The sequence below is a fragment of the Ovis canadensis genome, chromosome 22 (assembly GCF_042477335.2).
Source record: "Ovis canadensis isolate MfBH-ARS-UI-01 breed Bighorn chromosome 22, ARS-UI_OviCan_v2, whole genome shotgun sequence".
In the NCBI taxonomy this organism is placed as follows: Eukaryota; Metazoa; Chordata; class Mammalia; order Artiodactyla; family Bovidae; genus Ovis; species Ovis canadensis.
In genome coordinates, this window is record NC_091266.1 from 41047109 (window position 1) to 41073427 (window position 26319).

General features: G+C 40.7%; 1 protein-coding gene across 1 annotated transcript in view; it reads left to right on the plus strand.

Moving 5' to 3' along the window:
- SORCS3 (sortilin related VPS10 domain containing receptor 3) overlaps nucleotides 1-26319 on the plus strand; it is a 650432-nt gene that overhangs the window by 462747 nt on the left and 161366 nt on the right. The window contains exon 7 of the mRNA XM_069567050.1: nucleotides 15375-15493. Within this exon, the coding sequence (XP_069423151.1) occupies nucleotides 15375-15493 (119 nt within the window). The remainder of the gene's footprint in view (nucleotides 1-15374; nucleotides 15494-26319) is intronic.

Genomic DNA, 26319 nt, shown 5'->3' on the forward strand with positions numbered 1-26319 from the left:
GGAAGAACTGTACAAAAAAGATCTTCATGACCCAGGTAGATAGTCAAGATGATGTGATCACTAATCTAGAGCCAGATATCTTGGAATGTGAAGTAAAGTGGGCCTTAGAAAGCATCACTATGAACAAAGCTAGTGGAGGTGATGGAATTCCAGTAGAGCTATTTCAAATCCTGAAAGATGATGCTGTGAAAGTGCTGCACTCAATATGCCAGCAAGTTTGGAAAACTCAGCAGTGGCCACAGGACTGGAAAAAGTCAGTTTTCATTCCAATCCCAAAGAAAGGCAATGCCAAAGAATGCTCAAACTAGCACACAATTGCACTCATCTCACATGCTAGTAAAGTAATGTTCAAAATTCTCCAAGCCAGGCTTCAGCAATATGTGAACAGTGAACTCCCTGATGTTGAAGCTGGATTTAGAAAAGGCAGAGGAACCAGAGATCAAATTGCCAACATCCACTGGATCATGGAAAAAGCAAGAGAGTTCCAGAAAAACATCTATTTCTGCTTTATTGATTATGCCAAACCCTCTGACTGTGTGGATCACGATAAACTGTAGAAAATTCTTCAAGAGATGGGAATACCAGACCACCTCGCCTGCCTCTTGAGAAATCTGTATGCAGGTCAGGAAGCAGCAGGTAGAACTGGACATGGAACAACAGACTGGTTCCAAATAGGAAAAGGAGTATGTCAAGGCTGTATATTGTCACCCTGTTTATTTAACTTACATGCAAAGTACATCATGAGAAATGCTGGGCTGGAAGAAACACAAGCTGGAATCAAGATTGCTGGGAGAAATATCAATCACCTCAGATATGCAGATGACACCACCCTTATGGCAGAAAGTGAAGAGGAACTCAAACGCCTCTTGATGAAAGTGAAAGAGGAGAGTGAAAAAGTTGGCCTAAAGCTCAACATTCAGAAAATAAACATCATGGCATCTGGTCCCATCACTTCATGGGAAATAGATGGAGAAACAGTAGAAACAGTGTCAGACTTTATTTTTTGGGGGGCTCCAAAATCACTGCAGATGGTGACTGCAGCCATGAAATTAAAAGAGGCTTACTCCTTGGAAGAAAAGTTATGACCAACCTAGATAGCATATTCAAAAGCAGAGACATTACTTTGCCGACTAAGTTCTGCCTAGTCAAGGCTATGGTTTTTCCTGTGGTCATGTATGGATGTGAGAGTTGGACTGTGAAGAAGGCTGAGCACCGAAGAATTGATGCTTTTGAACTGTGGTGTTGGAGAAGACTCTTGAGAGTCCCTTGGACTGCAAGGAGATCCAACCAGTCCATTCTGAAGGAGATCAACCCTGGGATTTCTTTGGAAGGAATGATGCTAAAGCTGAAACTCCAGTACTTTGGCCACCTCATGCGAAGAGTTGACTCATTGGAAAAGACTCTGATGCTGGGAGGGATTGTGGGCAGGAGGAGAAGGGGACAGCTGAGGATGAGATGGCTGGATGGCATCACGGACTCGATGGACGTGAGTCTGAGTGAACTCCGGGAGATGGTGATGAACAGGGAGGCCTGGCGTGCTGCGATTCACGGGGTCGCAAAGAGTCGGACACGACTGAGCAACTGAACTGAACTGTACTGAACTGATGAAATATACAATGCTAACATCATATTTAATAATGAGGTGTTGAATGCTTCCCCTCATAAGTGTAGGAAAAAGGCAGGGATGTTTACTATTAACTTCTCCTTTCAACATTATGCTGAAAGTCCAATCAGTGCATGACAAGTAGGAAAATGAAATGTAATTCATATAGATTACAAAGGAAAAAACTGAACTATTATTATTCTCATTGACATGGTTCTCTTTATAGAATATCGCAAGGAATCTGGAGGGGATAGCTTCTAGAACAAATATGTAAGGCAGGGTTATAGGATACAAAACATTGAGTGGAGAGAGGATAATAATTTTTAATGAATGGCTTTGGAAAAATTTGGGCAACCATATGGGAAAAACAAACCTTTACCTGTGATTTACAACTTATAGAAAATTTAATTTAAAATGGGTCCTATTTCTAAATGTAGAATATAAAATTATAAAGCTTTTGGAAGAAAATAGAGGAGAATATCTTTTTGACCTTAGATTGACACCAAGAGAAAAATTGATAAAGTAAAAGACTGATAAATTAGAGTTCATCAAAATTTAAAAAAAAAATTGTTGTTCAGGAGACACAATAAAGACAGTGGGAGAAACTATTTGTAGGTCGTATAACTCACAGAGGGCTTATACCCAGAACACATAAAGAACTTTTAAAACATAGGAGTAAGAGACAACCCATTAAAAAATGGGAAAAAGGTTGAACAGAACATTTACCAAGGAAAATATAAAGGTGACAAATAAACACAAATATTTGTGTTTCTATATTAAATAATCCCGAGATCCCTTGAGTCCTTTTGTAATTCATATATTTAAAAGAACAATAATGTCTCTAACAATCTTAAATCAGACGACATAGTGGATCTTAGATAATTATTTTTTCTTTAATTCCTCAGACGTTGCTTCATTATACCACTTCTACTGGCATATTGAAAAGCCTGCTCATTAATCAGCCTGTTTCAGACCCTTAACCCTATGTTATACCTTTGCCAATTGCTGTTTTGAAAATTATAGTCAGAGGGATCCTGAACAGTAAATTCTATTTCTCTTCATCTTCTTTCATCACAGTTCACATGGCCACCTTGCTCAACAGGTAGCATTCATGACCATCCTCTGGTGAGCAGTTTTCATTGCAGATTCCTGGGGTCCCCCCAGAGGTGTTGCTTTAGGGGGTCTGATACAGGACCTGGGAGTCTCCATATTATGAAGCACACACTCCCAATATGATTTTTATCCAGGTGCCTATTCAGCAACACTGCTGTGTGGATTCTGTACCTTGCACGGTACTGAAGTCACAGCCCAGGGGCAGTTGTCCTCAGTAAGCCTGGAGAAGGAGCCTTGGTACTGGGGTTGGGAATTACTCGGCTCTGTAGCACCTGCGGAGCAACACGGCTGAAGTGACTGAGCGTGGCACAGCGTCTCCGCTTGTGTGCGCATTGGACAGCACTGCCCTAGAATGAAGGGACTGCAGGTGTGGCATCAGGGTGTGTGGCTCTTCAGTGCCGTGGTGTGGCACTGACAATCCTCTTTCTAAACTTGGCCCCACACTCCGAAACAAATCCAACATGAATAGGCCCCTTTTCTTTGTTTACTGTAAGAATCTCCACTCTTCCCCAATCCTGGGCCTCCTCTTTGGCAGTCAGATTTCCAGATTAAACTAAAACCACTGAGTTCTCTCTTGCCTTGGCACAGTTTAAACAGGGCAAAGCCAACCAATTTGGTTAATAACAGTATGAAGCCTGTTTCTGCTGCGACATTAAAGATTCAAATGACTTTTTCTCCCATTCTCTTCTGGAAATCATCTCTTTCTGAATGTCATCAATGTCCCCTGTGAGTAATCCTATTCATGTTCTTCTCTTTCTTTCTCCTTCACGCACTTACTCAGTCACATACACATTCCCCATCCAAGAGATAACTGAGGGTCACTAGAGTATTAATGTGGTGCCCTAAGAGTTAGGGCTTCCCTGGTGGCTTAGCTGGTAAAAAATCTGCCTGCAATGCGGGAGAGCTGGGTTCAGTCCCTGGATTGGGAAGATTCCATCTGGCCTAGAGATTCCATGGGCTGTATAATCCATGGGATTGCAAAGAGTTGGACACAACTGAGTGACTTTCACTGAGTTAAGTTGGGGAATTAACCCTGTCAGAGTCTGTTTGACCTTAGACAAGCTTTTCTAACCTTTTTGTGATCTTCCAGTGTTTCACACGTTTGAGAAAACAAATATAAGCAATATTTTTTTGGTATCATTTTTTCATCAATTGTCTAACAAGATTCTTATGTGGAGTAAAATTTACAATGAGAAGATTTCAATTCAGTGAACAAATGTGTAACCATTAAAGCAACCCCAAAATGATGCTGACTGCTTTGCGAAGTAGTGAGTTTCTCTTCATTGGAAATTCTCAAGCATAAGCTATATGTGTGCCTTGTAGGACTCTGAAATAAGTACACCTGTACATGAGCTCAGTTCAGTTCAGTTCAGTTCAGTTACTCAGTCATGTCCGACTGTTTGAGACCCCATGAATCGCAGCACGCCAGGCCTCCCTGTCCATCACCAACTCCCGGAGTTCACTCAGACTCAAGTCCATTGAGTCAGTGATGCCATCCAGCCATCTCATCCTCGGTCATCCCCTTTTCCTCTTGCCCCCAATCCCTCCCAGCATCAAAGTCTTTTCCAATGAGTCAACTCTTCGCATGAGGTGGCCAAAGTACTGGAGTTTCAGCTTTAGCATCATTCCTTCCAAAGAAATCCCAGGGTTGATCTCCTTCAGAATGGACTGGTTGGATCTCCTTGCAGTCCAAGGGATCCTCAAGAGTCTTCTCCAACACCGCAGTTCAAATGCATCAATGCTTCGGTGCTCAGCCTTCTTCACAGTCCAACTCTCACATCCATACATGACTACTGGAAAAACCATAGCCTTGACTAGATGGACCTTAGTTGGCAAAGTAATGTCTCTGCTTTTGACTATGCTGTCTAGGTTGGTCATAACTTTTCTTCCAAGGAGTAAGCGTCTTTTAATTTCATGGCTGCAATCACCATCTGTGGTGATTTTGGAACCCCCAAAAATAAAGTCTGACACTGTTTCCACTGTTTCTCCATCTATTTCCCATGGAGTCATGGGACCGGATGCCATGATCTTCTTTTTCTGAATATTGAGCTTTAAGCCAACTTTTTCATTCTCCTCTTTCACTTTCATCAAGAGGCGTTTGAGTTCCTCTTCACTTTCTGCCATAAGGGTGGTGTCATCTGCATATCTGAGATTATTGATATTTCTCCCGGCAATCTTGATTCCAGCTTGTGTTTCTTCCAGTCCAGCATTTCTCATGATGTACTCTGCATAGAAGTTAAATAAGCAGGGTGACAATATACAGAGCCTTGAGGTACTCCTTTTCCTATTTGGAACCAGTCTGCTGTTCCATGTCCAGTTCTAACTGTTGCTTCCTGGCCTGCATACAGATTTCTCAAGAGGCAGGTGAGGTGGTCTGGTATTCCCATCTCTTTCAGAATTTTCCACAGTTTATTGTGATCCACACAGTCAAAGGCTTTGGCATAGTCAATAAAGCAGAAATAGATAATTTTCTGGACCTCTCTTGCTTTGTCCATGATCCAGTGGATGTTGGCAATTTGATCTCTGGTTCCTCTGCCTTTTCTAAAACCAGCTTGAACATCAGGAAGTTCATGGTTCACGTGTTGCTGAAGCCTGGCTTGGAGAATTTTGAGCATTACTTTACTAGCATGTGAGATGAGTGCAATTGTGCGGTAGTTTGAGCACTGTTTGGCATTGCTTTTCTTTGGAATTGGAATAAAAACTGACCTTTTCCAGTCCTATGGCCACTGCTGAGTTTTCCAAATTTGCTGGCATATTGAGTGCAGCACTTTCACAGCATCATCTTTCAGGATTTGAAATAGCTCTACTGGAATTCCATCACCTCCAGTAGCTTTGTTTGTAATGATGCTCTCCAAGGCCCACTTGACTTCACATTCCAGGATGTCTGGCTCTAGATGAGTGATCACACCATTGTGATTAATTATCTGGGTCATGAAGATCCTTTTTGTACAGTTCTTCTATGTATTCTTGCCATCTCTTGTTAATATCTTCTGCTTCTGTTAGGTCCATACAATTTCTGTCCTTTATCGAGCCAATCTTTGCATGAAATATTCCCTTGTTATCTCTAATTTTCTTGAAGAGATCTCTAGTCTTTCCCATTCTGTTCTTTTCCTCTATTTCTTTGCATTGATCGCTGAAGAAGGCTTTCTTACCTCTCCTTGCTATTCTTTGGAACTCTGCATTCAGATGCTTATACCTTTCCTTTTCTCCTTGGCTTTTCGCTTCACTTCACATTTCTAGAATCAAAACCCATAGCATGTGTAGTACCATTCCTTGTCTTGGAACCATTATCAACTCTTCATGAGTTACTGTACTTTCTCACTAAGCCAAGATTAAACCCATTACACCTTAACAGAGCATTCAGGCTTCATTAGTAAGGCAAATAATTTTGCCTTAAAGAATCCACCTGCAATGCGGGAGAGACTGGGTTTGATCCCTGGCTTGGGAGGATTCCCCTGGAGAAGGGAAAGGCTACCCAATCCAGTATTCTGGCCTGGAAAATTCCATGGACTATATAGTCCATGGGGTCACAAAGAGTCAGACACGACTAAGTGAGATAAACTTTTACTTGAAAAAGGATCTCAGAATTAAAAAAAAGAAAATAGTTGGACTGTATTTGCAGTTTTCAAATTGTATCACTTTCCAAAAAGTACCAAAATATGTAACAATTGGCCCAAGATCACAGGTAGATAGTCAGTGACGGAAAGAACCAGAATATGGATTCTGGTCTGATTCTCAGCCTGGTTTTCCTTTCACAGTTTAAATACACAATGGTTAGGATTACTGGTTCTGGTGTCCAATTGCCTGGGTGCAAATCCCAGCTCTGTCACCTTCTAGAGCCATGGAATTCAGGTACATTTACTTAATCATTGCTTAAGTTCCCTCATCTGTGAAAAGAAATCATAATAGTTGTGACTTCTTATCTGGGTTGCAATAATTCCTACATGGCTCTTACCTTCTTGTAATAATCAGTTTAATACATATATTTTTTTATTGAACCAGACAACAGAGTGAAGGCTCAAAAATGTTACTTCTTATCATCATCATCATCATTACCACCTAGTCATCATATTCACAGTCAGTATATTTAGTGGGTGGAGCAGAAAGAACCTTGAATGGAGCATTAGGAATCCTAAGGCATTCAGAGTTGCTATGATTTCTAAACGGCTGTAACTCTGTGAGACTACCCTCATGCCATAGGAAGGAAAAAACACTAGAATTTTCATGTGGGTACAAAGAAGTTTCACAGAACTCTAAATCCATAAGCACAATAGGGAGGAATGGTAGCTGTCTTTTCTTTTCTTGCTGCTTTGTAGGACCTACCTTGTCTCGGGTGCTGTATTGGACAGTTTTTTGAAAATGTCAGTCTCTGTTGTTTTGCACTATGCCTACAAATAGGTTAGCCCCACTCCCCAGGTGAGAAAAGGGAGGCTTTTGGAAGCTAAATATTTTTTAAGAGTTTCTTGAAATCTGCTCCATTTCACTTATTTGCATTTGAGAGTTCAGTTCAGTTCAGTTCAGTCGCTCAGTCGTGTCCGACTCTTTGCTTTTGACCCCATGAATTGCAGCACGCCAGGCCTCCCTGTCCATCACCAACTCCCGGAGTTCATTCAAACTCATGTCCATCAAGTCGGTGATGCCATCCAGCCATCTCATCCTCGGTCATCCCCTTCTCCTCCTACCCCCAATCCCTCCCAGCATCAGAGTCTTTTCCAATGCGTCAACTCTTCGCATGAGGTGGCCAAAGTACTGGAGTTTCAGCTTTAGCATCATTCCTTCCAAAGAACACCCAGGACTGATCTCCTTTAGAATGGACTGGTTGGATCTCCTTGCAGTCCAAGGTACTCTCAAGAGTCTTCCCCAACACAATGCTGTTTATTTAAAATAAATAGCTCCTGAGTATTTCTCTAAGAAAAGACCTGAAGAGCAGAATTTGCTTTTTGTTCACAATTTTAATTCACTTTTTAAAATTTTGACAATAGCTGGTGCATGGGGATGACCCAGAAAGATGTTCTGGGGAGGGAGGTGGGAGGGGGGTTCATGTTTGGGAATGCATGTAAGAATTAAAGATTTTAAAATTTAAAAAATAAAAAACTAAAAATTAAAAAAAAAAAATTTTGACAATATGTGTATACCCAAAGGGATGGAAGTTGAGAGAATCATGGAAAATTTTTTTTTTTTCTTTCCTCTCTGAGATGGAAGGAGGCATGACATTTAGGATAGTTTGAATATTTAACACTCTTAAAAAAAAACATACTCATAAATCTGAATGTAACAAAAATGTAATGTAATTCAGTTCAGCTTAACTTGCCCTTCAGTTGCCCAGTCGGGTCCAACTCTTTGCGACCTCATGTACTGCAGCACATCAGGCCTGCCTGTCCATTACCAATTCCTGGAGCTTACACAAACTCATGTCTGTTGAGTCAGTGATACCATCCAACCATCTCATCCTCTGTTGTCCCCTTCACCTCCTGCCCTCAATCTTTCCCAGCATCAGAGTCTTTTCCATTGAGTTAGTTCTTTGCATCAGGTGGCCGAAGTATTGGACTTTCAGCTTCAGCATCAGTCCTTCCAATGAACACTTAGGACTGATCTCCTTTAGGATTGACCAGTTGGATCGCCTTGCAGTCCAAGGGACTCTCAAGAGTCTTCTCCAACACCACAGTTCAAAAGCATCAATTCTTCAGCATTCAGCTTTCTTTATAGTCCAACTCTCACATCTATACATGGCTACTGGAAAAACCATAGCCTTGACTAGACAGACCTTTGTTGGCAAAGTAATGTCTCTGCTTTTGAAAATACTATCTAGGTTGGTCATAACTTTTCTTCCAAGGAGCAAGCATCTTTTAATTTCATGGCTGTAGTCACCATCTGCAGTGATTTTGAAGCCCCCAAAATAAAGTCTGTCACTGTTTCTACTGTTTCCTTGTCTCTTTGCCATGAAGTTATGGGACCAGATGCCATGATCTTAGTTTTCAGAATGTTGAGTTTTAAGCCAACTTTTTCATTGTCCCTTTTCACTTTCATCAAGAGGCTCTTTAGTTCTTCGCTTTCTGGCACAAGTGTGGTGTCATCTGCATATCTGAGGTCATTGATATTTCTATCGACAATCTTGATTACAGCTTGTGCTTCTTTCAGCCCAGCATTTCTCATGATGTACTCTGCATATAAGTTTAAGCAGGGTGACAATATACAGCCTTGATGTACTCCTTTCCCTATTTGGAACCAGTCTGTTGTTCCATGTCTAGTTCTAACTGTTGCTTCCTGATCTGCATGTAGTTTTCTCAAGAGGTAGGTCAGGTAGTCTGGTATTCCCATCTCTTTCAGACTTTTCTGGAGTTTGTTGTGGTCCACACAGTCAAAGGCTTTGGCTCAGTCGTTAAGCAGAAGTAGATGTTTTTTCCTAGAATTCTCTTGCTTTTTCGGTGATCCAATGGATGTTGGCAATTTGATCTCTGGTTCCTCTGCCTTTTCTAAATCCAGCTTGAACATCTGGAAATTCATGGTTCACGTAATGTTGACACCTGGCTTGGAGAATTTTGAGCATTATTTTACTAGCGTGTGAGATGAGTGCAGTTGTATGGTAGTTTGGGCATTCTTTGGCATTTTGCATTTACTGAAGCTTTATAAAGTCAGTGCTAGGAGAGAAGCAAAGATGACAAGACTTTAATCCAGGCTTCTAAGGAGGTGATCCTTTTGGAAAGGTTTGACACAGTGAAAAATGCTAGACTTCACTGTGAAACTCATTGATGTAGATGGATGAGAAGCTTGCCTTACAAAACTCCTGGTGGAGATGCAGCCTGTTGGGAAGACTAAGGATGCTGGGGTTTCTTCTTCATACTCTTTCAGAATTCCTAAGTTCTCTGATTAGCCTCTGTGCAGCACAGATGCCAGGCATGTTCAGTTGTGTAAATATTCTATCTCTGTCACTGGCCTGGGATTCCTCTGGGGCAAGAATCAGACTTATATTTTCAGGTTTCTGGAACCTCAGGGAGTGTCGGATGCATGCAGCTTCTCTATGCACCTTGACCAAACACAAAAGAAACGAATCATTGAATCTAAAGTCACTCCTTCTCACCAAATAAGACCCTTGGGCCACCATCTGCTAGATGGGGAGGCATGAGGTTGGCACAGTGGTGTGATGGTACCACCTTGCTGCTAAGACGCTTCAGTCACGTCCAACTCTGTGCGACTCTGTGCGGCAGCCCACCAGGCTCCCCTGTCCCTGGGATTCTCCAGGCAAGAACACTGGAGTGGGTTGCCATTTCCTTCTCCAATGCATGAAAGTGAAAAGTGAAAGTGAAGTCACTAAGTCATGTCCGACTCTTAGCGACCACATGGACTGCAGCCTACCAGGCTCCTCCATCCATGGGATTTTCCAGGCAAGAGTACTGGAATGGGGTGCCATTGCCTTCTCTGGGTACCACCTTATAACTAATCAATAAAGTTATGAAGCAGATCTCTATTCACGGGGCAAGGAACAAAGCCTTTGACTTTTAGTTTTTGTAAGTGGAGGAGTGACTGTACCAAATCTTAGAAATACTTTATAAGGGCATTTGATACTTAGAAATACACTAGTCATGAAGATTATGTTGCTCTCAACCATTTGGGAAATCCCTCTCAGGTTTTACCACAAGAGTAACCAAATGAGAATTTCATTCAGTCTAGTCTTTCTGGTTTTAAGTTCAAAAAATAAGGATGTATCAATGTCCACCAATTATCATGTAATTATATAATACCTTCCAAGGGCTTTCCCTACCTAAACATCCACATACAGTTTTTACTCTCTTTCTTAAAAATTCCCTTCTCTCATAGAACACTTCTCCATCCAGGCTAAACACAAGCACTCTCTCCATCTTCAAGTCCTCCTTGATTATTCCAGCTCAGGTATGCTTTTTCTTGTCTGACCACCTATAGCATTTAGAGAAAATCATCAGTGATGTCAGTCCAGAGTATGACTTTACTAGTAGGACTTGTGCTATCATGGTCTTTTGATTCTCCACAATAAAGCACAACATTACTTGCTATTAATTGAATTATGAAAGATACTGAGTGTTAAATCCCCTTCTTCTTCTCTTCATAATAAAAAGAACTAAAATTTTTGGTTTTTAAAAATGTATTCAACTAAGCATATTTCATACCTAATCTTATTTAATCCCGATGACAGTCCTGAGAGACAAATACGAGCTTGTTTGCACTTCACAGATGAAAAGTGGTACTACTGCTTAACCAAGGATAACCAGCAAGTAGCAAGTTCAGGATTTGAATTTCTCACTTTTCCTTATAGCATGTTAAAAAGCAGAGACATTACTTTGCCAACAAAGGTCCGTCTAGTCAAAGCTATGGTTTTCCCAGTAGTCATGTTTGGATATGAGAGTTGGGCCATAAAGGAGGCTGAATGCCAAAGAACTGATGCTTTTGAACTGTGGTGTTGGAGAAGACTCTTGAGAGTCCCTTGCACTGCAAGGAGATCAAACCCATCAACACTACAGGAAATCAGTCCTGAATAGTCACTGGAGGACTGATGCTGATGCTGAAACTCCAATACTTTGGCCACCTAACTCAAAGAGCTGACTCATTAGAAAAAAACCTGATGCTGGGAAAGACTGAAGGCAGGAGAAGAAGGGAACAGTGAAATGGTTGGATGGCATCACCGACTCGATGGACATGAGTTTGAGCAAGCTCCCAGAGTTGGGAAAGGACAGGAAAGCCTGGTGTGCTGCAGTCCATGCGGTTGCAAAACGTCAGACATGACTGAGCAACTTAACAACAATTTTCTACCTTCAGAGGCCTTTCTTTTACACCACGATATCCTTCAGAGACCTGGACCTCTTCCTTTTTATCTGGTATCTTGTGTTATTAAAGCATACAAAAGTGCCACAGGCATAGACCTTCCCTGGTGTTCCAGTGGTTGAGAATCTTCCTGCCAATGCAGGGGACAGGAGGTCGATCCCTGGTCCAGGAAGATTCCACATGCCATTGGGCATCTAAGCCCTTCTTCTGAGCCTGTGCTCTCGAGCTGGAGAGCGACTATTGAAGCCTGCACATCCTAGAGCCTGTGCTCTTCAATAAGAGAAGCCACTGCAGTAAGAAGCCATCACACCACAACCAGAGAAAGCCTGCGTGTGGAGATGAAGACCAATCCAGCCAAAAATAAAGTAAATGAATAAATTATTTAAAAAAGTGTCACAGTCATTAGAAGCCTATTTGGGGATCTCAAGTTATATGATAAATATTTGCTTTCAGTTTCATCATAGAATCTTTATTCGGCCTCATTTGGAGATAATGTCCCAAGTCCATATTTAAGACATTTGGCAAATTAGAGGCTTGAGCCAAGTGGTGACTCCTGCTCACCTTATGACACCCACAATGTGCTGTGACCTCCGGTCACTTTCACCTGGTAGCCTGGCCCGCCTGACTCATTCCTCTCCCCAGCCTCCCCATTTTGGGTTCTCCCCAGGCAGCAGGTGCAAGCACTTATTATTGTGTCTCTTTGTTTTGGAAAATAAAAGTATTGAGACTTCTCAGATATGAGTCTGACCAAAAACTACAAGGCCCCTGACTTTTAAAACTCATTTTAGTGCTGCTTTCCTGTTGAATTGGACCTTTTGTTCCATGCTAGGCAGTGGCAATCAGGGTGGGAGCCAGCAAATAGGGTAAGTTTGGCATAATAGCTGACCTACTAGGGGCCAAGGTTTAGGTAGGTTTTGGTTTTGTTTGGGGTGGCCTTGAATGCACCTGATTCTTTTTTCAAAGTGTCCAAGTGTGGGAGTAAATAACAAACAGACAGGGAGGAAATGAGCCCGTGGGAGGGATAAACAGCTGTCCTCCTGTGCATACCTTTGATTACTGGTATAAGGAGCTTTCCAGGGCACTCGCTGGCAGGAAAGAAGCAGGTTGTCATGTCAACACTTGTGGTTTCTTTACATGTATTTACAGCATTTTGCTGGGTTTCAGTGCTTTATTCTAGGAACAAATTACTCAGGCAGTGTGGGGCCAACAATATTCCTGGTGGACAGCCATGTGCTCCAAACGGTAGCCTGGGCTTCTTGCCTTCCCTGTCCTCCCAGCCAGTGGTGCAAAGCCAGGCCACTCTTGGCTTCCTGTGTGGACAGAGACAAAGAGGAAGGGGCCTGCAGGCTGCACTCACGAACGAGAAGCAAGCTGGTCTTGCTAATGCATCAGGCATAGGGGGATGGGGCAGTGTCTTTGGAGGGTAGGGAGGGACCAAACCACAGAATCAATATGCAAAAGGAATGGCTCCTGGGCTTGTTTGGGCTGTAGGTTTGTTTTGGTTGGCCTTGTACTGTTTGGCCTGCATCATATTTTAAATTTAAATTAGCTGTCAATTTTTTAAACATTAGGAAATTTCACATTAAAAAAGTTGGGACCTTTACCTTTATGTAGAAACTCAGAACATCTTATTCCTGCATCTCAGTGATGACTGATGCAGAGAAGCAGCTCCCCCATAAAGAGGCAAGTGTTGGCCATGTTACTACAGTCCCAGCTGTTCCGCAGTGATCCCAGACACTGAGGCCATGTGCCAGCTGTCATTCATCAGCTTTCCCAACTCAGTTTCCTCTTATGTTATTCACCTGGCCCCTTAGACATTTGATTTCAAAGGCTAGTTGTAAAAGACCTTCTATTTCACAGAAAATTATCTGGGCCTTGTCCCCTGTCAGTCAGAACTGTTGCTGGTTTTTGACCCAGGAGGGATTAGCTGAGGTTAGGGTTGAGAGATGATGTTGGCTCCTTTCCTCAGGTTCAGCCAGTTTCCAATCCATCCTGCACCTGAGTAGCAGTTGTGAAATGGGAGGCCTTGTTGAGGCAAGTGGCAAGGGTCATGGATAGAAGAAGAGAGATTCTAGAAGCACTTTAGGGACAGAATTCAAGGTTTGGACCAGCTGGGTCACATGTCATGTGGAAGAAAGAAAAGTGAAGAGGCTTGAGCTGCTGGGCAGATGATGAGACTGCTGATGGAGAGAATGAAATCAGTGTTTGATGTGTCTGGGTTTAGGAAACCAAAGAAAATTGACTTTGCCCAGATACAGACATTTAAAAAGTAGGGCTGTCACATGTAATGAATTTATTTCCTACCAAAACACATTTTTTGTTAAATTAGCATCATGTTCATTAATAAATGTGTGTAATATCTAGCTAAAGATATGTGTGAACCCCTTCTTAGACAGCAGGGCCTTTCAGAATAGAAAATCTCTGCCTCATTCACTGCCATATTCCTGGTGCTTTTAAAATAATATCCACTACATTATATACACACAAGGAGTACTTGCGGGATCATTCCATCAATCACTTAATTAAAGAACAAGAATTAGGGATAGTTTAAAGTACCCTCGTTATAAACTCAGTTATAAATTTTTGCTCATTTAAAGTTTTGCCTTCATTTGTCTCTGCTGCTTACCACTCCTTCCAGTGTCTCCTCCAGTACTCATGCACACCTGTACATATTTAAGTGGGCAAATGCATTAGATGTATGTAGTAATGCATGTTATTTTAGGCAATAACAAAGAGTTCTCTGCTTTTAACCCTAAAGTGACCTTTACTTTTTACTTTGACCCATTTATTTTTAAACACCATTATTTTTAAAGCAAGTGTATGCAGAGGTTTCTTTATAGAAATGCACCTGTGGACTCCTGGATTCCTCATTCAGTGTATAGATTTCAGGGGTTGATTGAGGAAGATTTTACAAGTAATTATATAATAAGTAAATATATTCTTATTGTAGACAAAATATAGATGCACATAATATAAAAAGGAAAGGCCCCACTTCAACTCTGTCTCCTTAAGCCCATTCCTTTCCCCAGAATTAATCATAGCTCATTTATGTAGGTATTCTTTAAAACATTTTATTTCCATGCAGTTATGGCACAAACCTATATTTATAAAGACATCTTTATTTGATTTTTTTTTTCATCAATTGGATCATGCCACGGGTGCTTGTGCATGCTCAGTCGCTTCACTGGTATCTGACTCTGCAATCCATGGACTATAGCCCACCAGGCTCCTCTGTCCATGAGATTCTCCAGGCAAGAATACTGGAGTGGGTTGCCATGCCCTCCTCCAGGGGATTGTCCTGACCAAGGGATCGACCCTGCGTCACCTGTGTCTCCTACGTTTCAGGTGGATTCTTTACCGTGGCACCATCTGGGGGTCTCTTTTATTCGCAGTGTGGTACTTTGTTATATCTGTACCTTTGATTATTTAAATGTTCCTTAGTTCATGTACATTAGCCAGTTTCCGGTTTTTCATTGCTGTGAACAATACCACAATGAACATTTTCGCCCTTGCCTCTTTCTGAAGATATATGAACATTTCTCTAGAAAACATCACTTGAGTTAGCATTATTGGTACAAGATATGTACATTTAAAATTCTGATAGATATTTCAAATTTGTTCCTCCAGAAATCTGTACCAATTTCTCTTTAACTGGTAGGCTATAAAATTAACTCTTTCCTGCTCCCTTGCCTGAACTAGATACTCTTTTTAAAAAAAATTATTACAAATTCTGTGGACAAGAAAATGCAATATAATGGTTGTTTTAAATTGCATCATTGTTCCCAGGAGGTAAAGCTCTGTGTGCTGAGAGCTTTGCTTACCATTTTCCCCTGTGTCTAAGTGTTGCTCTTCCCTCCCCTTGCAGATGCTCACTACCTCACCTGCAGGATCCAGGAATGTGCCGAGACTACTCGGAGTGGGCCTTTTGCCCGCTCCATCGACATCAGTTCCCTGGTGGTCCAGGATGAATATATATTCATTCAGGTGAGTCCAGGTACACCATCACTGGTAGAGGGAAGATGCATGGGTGAAGTCCAACTGATCACTAGGAATATGAGGATGGCTTTCCAGAGGCTGTAAAGCTGTGGACCTGGGGTGCTGTCCCTTCTTTGCTTTGGGTACCCAGTACCCTGGGGAAACCCCAGACTTCTGGGGAAAGATGAAGGTGTTATGGGTCATTATTGTTTACAGGGAACTTTAGTGGCCCTCTGAATCCCGTGGTGGAATTGCCATTTTATTCTGTCGATGGGATGTTGAAATGACCAGGACTTGGGCTGGGGTTTGAGATTACTTGGAATCAAGTCTCATTAGAAATGAGTAATCAGAGATGAGATAAGTAATTTATCAAAGCCACATTCTATTTCTGTCCAAAGTGACTTGTCTAATGTGGGAATGAAAATCTCCAAGAAATTAAGCCTTCTAGGATTTTGTTTCTGTGAAAATCTAGGTCTCACTAAATCTTCCCCTTCCTTTCCAGTGCCTACCACCCCCTCAAATGTGAAGCCCCAAATTCTTGACTCCAAGAACTCCATGACTCTTAGAGAAAACTGGATGTAACTAACATTTTTAGGCAGGCAAGGGAAGCCTTGGTTTAGATTTTGAGTTTCACTGGAAGGAGATGCAAAATAGATTTTTAAATGAGGGAAAAGAAAAGAAGATGCTCTACTGAGTGATGGACTCTGTGTGTGTGTGTGTGTGTGTGTGTGTGTGTGTGTGTGTATGTGTATGTGTATGTTATTGAGATAAATCATACTTGGATTTGAGGGCAAGTTTGATTCCTCCCAACCCCCGCCTTTCCACCTTTCTCCAGTCCATTGTTTTCCAGACTGCTTCCTTTAGGAACCTTTGACCTTTGAAATTTCTGTAAATTTTCTCTGCCTCACTCCTGGCCTCTCTGTCCATAGTAGGACTATCTTCTCTGTGAGACCTTCTGTGTATTTCCAAGTTGGGTACGACTCTTCCTTGAAATTGTGAAGGTCTTATTATCTGCTGTTCCTCTAGCACATAGGCTATTAGGCATTGTTACTTCAGTCTTAGTGGAGTTGTCTATTTCCAGATTGTGTTTTGCACTCTCTGAGAATAGGGACAATGTTTTATACACACATTTTACACTGAACTTTCACCCTAACAAGATGTCTTTGCAAATCAAGGATGCTCAATGACTACTTGTTTTATTGATTGACTCTACATGTAGCAGTTACTTTTTTTTTCTTTTTTACAAATTAGCTGCATAGATTTTTGAGGTCTAATATGATACAGGAGAGGTTTCACAGGTGGCGCTCATGCTAAAGAACACTCCTGGCAATGCAGGAGACATAAGAGACACCAATTTGATCCCTGGATCAGGAAGATTCCCTGGAGGAGGGCATGGCAACCCACTCCAGTATTCTTGCCTGGAGAATCCCATGGACAGAGAAGCCTGGTGGGCTATGGTCCATAGTGTCGCAAAGAGTCAGACACAACTGAAGTGACTTAGCACCCGTGCATGCATGATACAGGAAAAGTAGCCAGCCATTCAAAAGCAAGCTCAAAAGAAGGAGTCAAAGAGAGATTTTTGTGTTTGCATAATCACTGGTTTCTCAGCTTGATTAAAAGCCAGAATTTTAGGAACTTTTTTCCTAAATTTTGGCAGGTCGTTGATACTACAATTTTCTTATTCCTAGACATTCATTGAATACATACCATGCACAATCCACAGTAGCAGGCACTACGCTTGGTGTTCCCTAACTTTCTGCCTTTGACCTTCTTAACCACCACCAGCTCCACCACCACCCACCCCGTTCTACCCCGCACGCTGCTGCCTGGGAAATCTCATGGTTTTGAGCATCTTCTCCACGTTCTGGTAACTCTTAAGTCAATGTGCTATGACCTCTATCATGTACAGCAGGCCTACATATCTAACAGCCGTCTCAGTGTAGCTATTACGTAGGTAAAATATAATTGCCATGTCCCCTTTGAATTTCAACTACCCTCAGGATAGGGTAGTTGATGGTTGAGTTGAGTTACTCTGCCAGATCATTCAAGGTAGAAACCTGGATGTCATCAGTTAAAATTAAATGAACCCACAGCCTCTGCTAATATCACTGTTAGTTATTTCTCAAGGGTTTCCTTTCATTCTATTCCCAGTGTTATGGCCCCAGTTTAAGGCTTTATTATTATTTTCTCAGTGTTAATTTTTTAAGGTAAAAGCACAGGGATGATTTATGAATTTACCAATCTGATTGCCCTTTTCTTAACGCTAATAGTGCATAAAATGACGAACATGGCAGAATTGTTTCTGGGAAATATGACTTAGAACTTAAAATGTTCATTTTTTTATTTTGGTTTCATTTCCTTGTATTGCATAAAGTTTTCTGTAACTGCAGGCCAATATCTATATTTGTTTTCTAAATGTTCTCAAATACTCTTTTTTTAAAAAAAAATTATTGTTCTGGAAACCAATAGAATTTTTTTCTCTTTGATCAGCATTAAAATTTCTTTTGAAAGAGATATGAGTTCCATTATTCAATAAAGTTTATTGATTCCCTACTACATTGCAGACCCCCTGTTTTACGTGCTGGGGTAAGATATTAAACACAATAGAGTTCCTGTTTACATGCTAATGGGAGACAGGAAAAATATGTAGATGATGTGTATATATATATATATATATATACACACGCACTGATATATATATATATATATATATATATGTATATATATACACACACACTGATATGAAAGGCCATGAAGGGTAGTGGCTAATGACCTGTAGTTTAGAGCCTGACAGCCAGCATTTATTCTGCTGCTGCTGCTGCTAAGTCACTTCAGTCGTATCCAACTCTGTGCAACCCCATAGATGGCAGCCCCTTGCCAAACAGCTGAATGATCTTTACCTCATTAGACTCATCTATAAAAAGAGGAAAATTGTAGTATCTACTTCATGGGTTGCTAAGAGGATGACATTTGTCAGTTAAATCTATAAAGCACCAAAACAATGTTATAGAAATGTTGCTTTCTCTTTATCTATCTTCTATACCATCTATTAATTTAGTTATAGAATATATCAGAGAATGGAAGTGCTATGGATCAAAATAAATGAGGGGCCATGAATTTTGGGTGTCTGTAGATACTTCTATTTAGGATGACCTGGGGAGACCTCTTTGGTTGGTGATCAGGGAGAGAATGGCCAGAGTGTGCAGTCAGAGGGGGACGAGGAGCCAGGTCTCTTGTGCTCTATGGTTTCTTGAGCCCCTGATACAGATGTGGGGTAGGCAGGTAGAAATTTGAGGCTGAGTTTAGAAGCAGGAATGGTGGAAAATTAGGGGCTGGGGATATAAATTGGGAGGGTGTCAGTGTATTGATACTTTTGAGCCACAACATTGGAGTCACTAAAGGAGTAAGTATTGATAGAGAAGAGAAGAGATCTAAACACTGGGCCATTGGGCACTTCAATATATAGAGTTCAGGGAGATGAGGGAAGTGGCAAATGAGACTTGGAAAGTTTAGAGATGACATCAGAAAGGCATAGGCTGGTAGATTCAGAGTCTTGAAGGGTTTTTAAGGATTTATTATTATTGCTAAATAATAAGAAAGAAATGGGAAACAGTAGAATTACAATGCTCCAAATAATGCAAAAGACCAATGCTCTTGAGCAAAACATTGAGTTTCATTAATAATGAAGTAAACATGGATTAAATACTGTTATTTCCAACTATCAATCAGGTAGGATGAAATGAAATAAAGTCAATGGATTGCAGGTAAACAATAATATACATCTTCAGGTACAGATGTAAGTAGGTTGCCCATCAGTACTTAATCAGAGTCCTTTCCTCCTCATAGGTGGGTTTGAGGGTTGATTTTGATCAATGTGAGAGATATCTCTTAGTTCTGACAGTGTATACTTAGTTTTTAGTTATAATTGTTTATTAAAAAAAATTATATGATCTGTTTAATATCTTACCCCAGCATCTAAAACAGGGGGTCTGCAATGTAATATGGAATCAATAAACTTTATTGAATAATGGAACTCATATCTCTTTCAAAATAAGTTTTAATACTGATTAAAGAGTAAAAAATTCTATTGGTTTCCAGAACAATAATATTTTTTTAAAAAAGTATATGAGAACATTTAGAAAACAAATATAGATATTGGCCTGCAGTTACAGAAAACTTTATGCAATACAAGGAAATGAAACAAAAAAACTGCATCTTCTATTTCATATAATCTATTGATTTCCTCCTGTGAGCAGTTTAAAAGTTAGTGCATTGCCATGCCTTTCTAGTTCTTCCGCTTTCTCTTTAATTCCTCTACCACCCAGTTTTGATTGGTTATATTATCTTTTAGTGTTTGCTTTCTTATCTTGAAATGCAATTTGCTATTAGTTTAAATATTTTATTAAGCACTGTTGAAAACAGGTAGAAAAAAATAGTATGTGTGTTTATGATCGCCTTTTGTCTCCCTTCTATACAACCTCAGTTTGCTAATTAAATCATTTGGAACATTTATATTCTGCTCAAACCAGAATTCCTGCATTTATTTTTATTTTAGTTTTATAGGTAAATGAATTCAGTGCTCACCATCCATCCTTTTACTAGAGTTTCCCATTTATTTCTTGGTTGTCTGAAATTTGTCTTTTAGTAAAGTCTTCAAGAGAGATGAATTCTTGAATGCCAAAAATATGTTTGTTTATCCCCTTTATGCTTTAATATCATCTTTTAAGTATAAAACTTATGTGTTATTTACTTTCCATGAGAACTTTGTTTTGTTAACTTATGGAATGTTACTGTCTGTGGTTAGTCTCACATTTTTGCTTTCTATGCGTCTTTATGTATTTTTTGCCCTTGATATGTAAAGATCATATATATATATATTTGCATGCTATTTTATTTTATTGGTGTATGTTTTATGGTCGGTAATACTATGTTGATTCTTTCCGCTGGAATGTATCTCATTTAATTGGCTCAATTTCTCCTTCCTTTTTAATTTCTCAAGTTTCTGTGTTTTGGCTGTCTTTCTTCTAGACACTTAGAATGTGTACAGTGGACAAAAAAGCAAAGGGGAGACATCAAATTTTTCTTCCAGTATGTTTAACTCCCTGAGCAGAATGAGATTTATACAAACAATTTTATTCATACTATCCTTGCATGAGTATTTAGCCAAGTCCAGGCTTCCCTGGCGGAGAAGACAATGGCAACCCACTCTAGTACTCTTGCCTGGCAAATCCCATGGATGGAGGAGCCTGGTAAGCTGCAGTCCATGGGGTCGCTAGGAGTCAGACACAGCTGAGCGACTTCACTTTCACTTTTCACTTTCATGCATTGGAGAAGGAAATGGCAACCCACTCCAGTGTTCTTGCCTGGAGAATCCCAGGGACGGGGGAGCCTGGTGGGCTGCCGTCTCTGGGGTTGCACAGAGTTGGATACTGTGCAACTTAGCAGCAGCAGCAGCAGCAGCAGCAGCAGCAGCAGCAGCAGCAGCAGCAGCAGCAGGCTTCCCTGGTGGCTTAGATGGTAAAGAATCTGCCTGCAATGCGGGAGACCTGGGTTTGATCACTGGTTTGGGAAGATCCCCTGGAGGAGGGCATGGCAACCCACTCCAGTATTCTTGCCTGAAGAATTCCATGGACGGAAGAGCCTGGAGGGCTACAGTCCATGGGGTCAAAGAGTCAGACACGACTGAGTGACTAGCACACACAAGCTTCTTTCTCCCTTTTTTGCTGTTGTCTTTAAGTTTTTTTCATGCACATTGCCAGCTTATATTTTATCTGTTTTTGTTGTCTCAACATATCTCTCCTGAGCTCTTGTATTTAGGCTTTGACCTCTTCTCTTATAATGGTAATCTCATCATGTGAGTTATTTTGAATCATTAAAATTAACCAGTGTAATCACAATTTTTATTTACTTCATGGAAACATTTTTTTTCTATATCTGCTCTGTGTTTTTTCTTTTTCCTCTCTTCTTTAATTTTGTTGTTTTATAACCTGTGTTTTCTCCATCTTTATGTTTTTTATAGTTACCTTTTTTTTTTTTTTAATGATATGAGCTCTTCCAGCTGAACTATTTGAGGAGGTTCATCTTGGGGATCAAGGCTCTGATCAAGGTTCTTTTTCAGCTTGATAAGAGTCCCCTTTGGTTCTCAGTAAGTTTCTATAAAACTCAATTACTCCCCATGGACTATACAGTACCCAATGGTGTGGGTAGCCGTTCCCTTCTCCAGGGGAATCTTCCCAATCAAGGGATCAAACCCAGGTCTACCCACACTGCAAGAGGATTCTTTACCAACTGAGCCATCAAGGAATCCCATAAAAGTGAATAGTATTAGTCTTTTAATGGATTTTTCTTATAAGGTAAAACCACCCGAGTGTTTCTCATCCAGCCATACCTCTCCAGCTTCTTGTCTCCAACCAGTTCCAGGAACGTTTCCACTGCCAGTTCCTGGGCAACAATTCCCTTTGTTCCAAATAATAGGTTGTTAGTTTTGCTCCTTTGAAAATATCTTTAGAGAACTCTATTTCTCTAGCTTGATCTAAGATTGTAGCTGCAGGCATTTTTGCTCTGGTGCCTGTCTGTACCCTGTTTGTCCTTCACTGCCTTTGGCTTCATTTCCACGTATAGTGTTTCAGGGTTATATTTTCCTTAAGTATAGAATTTGTGTTTTTCTTTTTGCATGTTTTCCTTGTTGCTCCAGGATGATTTATGAAAGAATAGGGGGAAGCACCATTATCACTTGGCTATTAAAAACCATTTATAAACCCTTTTATATTTTTTGAAAGGTTGCAATAAATGATTTTCTTACTCCCAGATCAGCACTCCTCCAATCAGTTTACAACACTCCTTCCAAAGTAATTTATTTAAAATAAAAATCAATGTCCTTGCCTTCAGTGGCTTCTCATCATCTATAGGTTAAAATCCAATTTCCTTAACATTGCCTGTAAGGTATTCTGTGATCTGGATCGTGCCTCCTGCATCAGCCTTCTGTGAATTCCTTTTCCACCACTGTCCCCCATGTACTTTCTTTTTCGTATTTTACACTTCAATAAAAATAAACTGTTTTAGTCTCTATTCATGCACCATGTCATTTTTGTACTATGTCAGTTCTTGCCTAATATGCTTTTCTTGTTTTGTTTTGTTTTTCCCAGCTTGGAATGTTCCTTCATCAGACTAACTCAGTCTTTAAGGTTCAACTTAGGCAATGCCTCCTATGGGGTATCTTCCCTGACACCCTCAGTCAGATCCTATGCTGATTACTTATGTATGTGCATTAAGCCTCCTGCAACAAGTTTTGTAAACTTTAAGAGGAATGAGACTACGTCTTATTCATCATTGCTTTTCCTGCACTTGGCGTCATGACTGGTGCTCAATAAATGTTTGTTCAACTGAACTGAACTGAGAAGATAAGACACCGTCCTCATTCCCAGGGAGTGTAGTTAGTTATCTTTTTAAAAAACAAGGGAGTCTTGTTTCTCCAACTAACAATAGAAGACAACTTAGAGTGATTGGCAATTGCTCACTGCATAAGAAATGACCGTTTGTAGAATGTCTCTGTATCTTTATAGAACTGCTGTCCAGGAATTATCCATTATGTTATTCAGTGTCTTTTTTATATTCATTCATTTAAATGTATTAAAATACATTCAGCCCGGTGGGGAAAACAGACAATGAAACAAATATAATCAAGTGTGATAAGAGATGTATTTGTGGGAAGCACATGTTGCTCTCAGAGTGAGGAAAGAGCTCTTCAGCCTGCCCTGGGTCAGTGCAAGCTTCCTGGCAGCTGGGCTGTAAGTATCAGTTAGACAGGTGAAGGACAAAGGGCACTGCAGGCAGGGGAGGCAGGGGGAAATGAAGTGAGAGCCCATAGTGTATCAGGACCTCTGTCTAAGGACACTTGTAGGAGGGAATGAAGTGGCTGGAAAATAAACTAGAGGACTGTCCTGGAGAGGCAAACTTTTTCTGTTTCCTGTCATTAGATATCGGTAGTTTTGTTTTTCCCTCTTTACAGCAGCTAAAAACTTCAAAACTAATTTTTGTGTCAGTTTCAGCAGCTTCCAATTAAGCTCTATGATATTGTTTTCCTTACCACTGGTCATTTTTGATGGCTTGGTACCTCTCTTCTATTTATTCAGTTGTTTTTTGTTTTTTATATTTTTGCTTGATAGTTGACTAGATAGGAAGGGCTTTATGGAAAAGGTAAGATTTGCACTTTAGTGGATGAATATCAACCTCCGAGGCAAGGAAAGAGCAAAGATTTTTCATTCTGTTTGTTGAGATAAAGCTGCTTCAGAAGATCTTTGTGTCAGAGCAGCAAACCCTCAGAGACCACCAGCAGCCCCCAAAGTTTGAACCTACAGATTTGTATCTGATCAAACTATCATGGGTTTGGGATAGGTTGTATTCTTTCTATAGTGGCTAGAAGTCTGTCAAAGAACAGTCTTGGGAGAAACAGCTATAGCTCGCCCAGGCTTGGGTCCAGCCCAGCGCTCACGGGTACCATCCCCGTGGAGTCTTCCTAAAGCAGAGCTGGACACTGAGGATTATGCTGCCACTGACAGGGTCTGTCCTCCTTCCATATTTGACTTCCGAAGGGGAGATTTGTAAAGGCAGATTATTTACTTCTTTTTTTAAAAAATATAAATGTATTTATTTTAATTGGAGGCTAATTACTTTACAATATTGTATTGGCTTTGCCATACATCAACATGAATCTGCCACGGGTGTACATGTGTTCCCCATCCTGAACCCCCCTCCCACCTCCCTCCCCATACCATCCCTCTGGGTCATCCCAGTGCACCAGCCCCGAGCATCCTGTATCATGCATCGAACCTGGACTGGCGATTCATTTCATATATGATATTATACATGTTTCAATGCCATTCTCCCAAATCATCCCACCCTCTCCCTCTCCCACAGAGTCCAAAAGACTGTTCTATACATCTGTGTCTCTTTTGCTGTCTTGCATACAGGGTTATCGTCACCATCTTTCTATATTCCATATATATGCGTTAGTATACTGTATTGGTGTTTTTCTTTCTGGCTTACTTCACTCTGTATAATTGGCTCCAGTTTCATCCACCTCATTAGAACTGATTCAAATGTATTCTTTTTAATGGCTGAGTAATCCTCCATTGTGTATATGTACCACAGCTTTCTTTTCCATTCGTAAGGCAGATTATTTACTTCTATGCCGATGACCTGAGGAGCTAAATAACAGTAGTACAGGTGTTAAGTGGCTTTGGTTTTTCACAATTCCAAGGGACTTACCACCTAAATCTGCTAGCTTTTTAAAGTATTGATATCTTACATTTTGTTTAGTGCCACCAGAGGTAGAACTCCAAAGGGGGAAAGCAAACAAAGCCTTGACGAAAAGGAGACGAGTCTGTCCCTTCACTCTTTCATGCCTTCATGTGCCCAGGTGTTTCTTGGGAGTCTGTACACTGGCTCTTAGAAGACTTCTCTTGATGCTCACAAAAATGGAAGCGGTTGTCTGGGCGGGCAGGGTTCCAGGACTCTTTAGTCCCTCCTTAAAAGTGTACTTCTGCTTTGTTTTGCTCTGTGTATCAAGGTTCTTAGTGCTTTTATTTGGCAAAAGGAATCTGCCACTGAGAAATGTTTGAAATCCACTGATGATTTTGTAGCTGCTGACTGTGTAGGTCAAGGTCAGGCATTTTTTTGTGTGTGGACAACTGAACCACTAGGAATTCAAGTAATATCCAGGTCTGCATCTATCTCTTCATACTCATAAATGAGGTGCATGGTTTTGAGGCAAAATTATTTACCCACAAGTGAATCATTATATACAAATGCATAGACATTTGAGAGAGTGGGTTGAATAACCCAAAACCTAGCTTACCTCTTTATAATGTACTTCTCATAATATTAATTTTGCATAAAATATTCACCCTCTCTCATTTGCCCCTCTACAGGTAAACTTCCCATGACCTGTTTCATTTCCTTTTTGTAGACACATTATTAGCTTTGATCCTGTATCTTGTATGGAGAAGGGTCCATGTACTTACTCAGCTCCTACAGTTTCGAGAGACCCCAGACATTCTGCCTCACCTTTTACTGTTTCATCAACAAAGAGGTAAAGGTAGCTGTCTTGGTGGTTTTGCTTGGGGAACCTACTATGTGACCTCCTGCTGCTGGGGAAGCTGAGCTGGAGATGTACAGGAGGCTGTGAAATGTGTTCATCTGTCCATGCCTTTTCTGTGCAGGGGGCCCAGGGCCTAGAGTTTCATAGTGAAATCAAAAGGAGTTAATCCTTCCCAGAAGAGCCCTTGTTTTAATGGGAAAGTATCTGCCTGAAATGCCTTTGTTCCACATGGATAAAAGAGAAATCAGTTTTCCTCTGTTGGGGCTGGGTAGAGAGAGATAAGTTGGTTTCTGTGTTCTGAGTCAAGATGGTTGGAAATCCTGTCTTTTCTCCTTATGGAATAGCTTTTCTGGTGATTATCTTGGAGAATAGGTAGCTCAGCAGTGGTTAGCAGTAAAATCCCTTCATTGATATGATTCATACCCTGGCTCTTAGGGAGTGTGTTAAAGAAACAGGAGCCACACCCTAATAAGTCATCATAAGAGATTTGTATGTTTCTTAACTGAGTTATATGAAGCCTGGTCCTTTCCTCTCTTCTGGCACAGGAGGTAGCCTTGAATGTAATATGAATTCAGCCACTCATTGAATGCTTTAATTTTACATGCAATTGAATTTTAAAAAGAATGTATGATATTGACCTATCTTCAAATGTCTAAAGTATAAGAGAAAAAAAATCCATAATTAAGATACAAATAAAGTACTCTAGAGGGGTGGACAAAGCCAAAAATTCAAAGGA